The sequence below is a fragment of the Vicia villosa genome, linkage group LG2, assembly GCF_029867415.1.
Source record: "Vicia villosa cultivar HV-30 ecotype Madison, WI linkage group LG2, Vvil1.0, whole genome shotgun sequence".
Taxonomy (NCBI): Eukaryota; Viridiplantae; Streptophyta; class Magnoliopsida; order Fabales; family Fabaceae; genus Vicia; species Vicia villosa.
In genome coordinates this window covers 166042095-166043446 of record NC_081181.1, presented here as the reverse complement: position 1 = coordinate 166043446, position 1352 = coordinate 166042095, and the positions used below count along the sequence as shown (strand labels likewise).

General features: G+C 28.3%; 1 protein-coding gene across 1 annotated transcript; it reads right to left on the bottom strand.

Annotated features, from left to right (window-relative positions):
- Positions 1-350: 350 nt before the first annotated feature.
- On the bottom strand, positions 351-972 carry LOC131652849 (mini zinc finger protein 2-like). The gene is made up of 2 exons (XM_058922827.1): positions 879-972; positions 351-789 (listed from the first exon to the last, which is right to left on the bottom strand). Exon 2 carries the CDS (start codon positions 751-753, stop codon positions 499-501), a length of 255 nt encoding a protein of 84 aa, XP_058778810.1. The 5' UTR covers positions 754-789; positions 879-972; the 3' UTR covers positions 351-498.
- Between the last annotated feature and the right edge of the window lie 380 nt (positions 973-1352).

Here is a 1352-nt window from a genome sequence, read left to right as displayed (position 1 = left end):
CTAAAGAAAATTCCATAACCAACCAAAACAAAACAAAACCAAACAAACAAACAACTTCTTCATCATTAACCAAACTGAAAAAGAAAAGAAGAAGCTTTAACATGTTCAAAGCCATTAAACAAATCCTTAACACAACTTATACAAACTCATCACAAAGTAATAATAAAAAGAAGAAAATAAATAATAGAAAAAATAAATAAATCTACACCTAACTAAAATAAAAAGAGAGCAAAATCTCAGCACAGCTTTGCATTTCTCTTCATCACTAAAACAAAAACAGCTTAAATAATAACTTTTCCATTTTTACCCTTTACACAAATCAACCTTATGTTTTCACTCTAGAAAGATAATTTTAGCATATAAAAATATTTATACTAAAATACAAATAAAGTCTTATATATATAACACAAGCAAAACCAAAACCAAGTAGAGATAGAAAATATATTACAAGAATACAATATATAACAAACTGTTTTTGAGGTATAAAATAAAACAGTTTCAAGTACCATTTGAACATTCAGAGACAGATTCAGTTTCAACTAACTCTCTTTTGTGAAAGTTTCTGTGACAACCACAAGCAGCACAAGTGAGAGCACCATCTGTTCCTTCTTCACCATTTGCCATGAACTCTCTGCAACCATCAACTGCATAACCTCCAACATTAGCTGCATGATTCTTCTGACACTCTCCATATTTCACAGCACTTCTTTGTGGTTCCTCTGATCTTCTCACAACCACCTGTCTCTTCCTCATTCTTCTTTTTTTATACCTTCTTTTTTCTTCAAAAACCTGCAAAGATTAGGATGATTTTTTTTTCAAGTTTAGATGATTAATCAAAATCATAAACTTGCATAAGAGAGAGAAAGAGAGAAACATACTCTGTGAGAGAGAGAGAGAGGGAGAGAGAGAAGGAGGAGGAGTTACTCTGTGTGTATGCTGAGCCCTAACCCTAAAATTGTGAGAATATGTACTTATATATGGCAAAGTTGATCTCATAAATTAATATTAAAATTTTGTTAAATAAGTGGAGCCAGCTCATAATCACTTTTCCTATAAATAAAGCTCATAATCACTTTATTTGTTTATATTTGTATTTTTGATATTTAATCATGCAATATTTAATTAGTGAATTTCTTTTTAAAATGGCGCAAAATTAATTATAGAAATAATTAAATGAACGGTCACACATATGATTGTACTACCATAAGATTAGAATTTTTTTTAAAATAATAAATAAATTATAGTTATAATGCATTGATTTAAGTTTCTATTTTATTTGTATTTGTTTGATTTCTTTATTATAAATTTTCATATGTCTTTAGTCAATCGTTTGTATTTTGTTTGGATTCTTT

Excerpts from the sequence above, each read along its gene's own strand:
- LOC131652849 (XM_058922827.1), bottom strand. The coding sequence starts at position 753 with ATGAGGAAGAGACAGGTGGTTGTGAGAAGATCAGAGGAACCACAAAGA.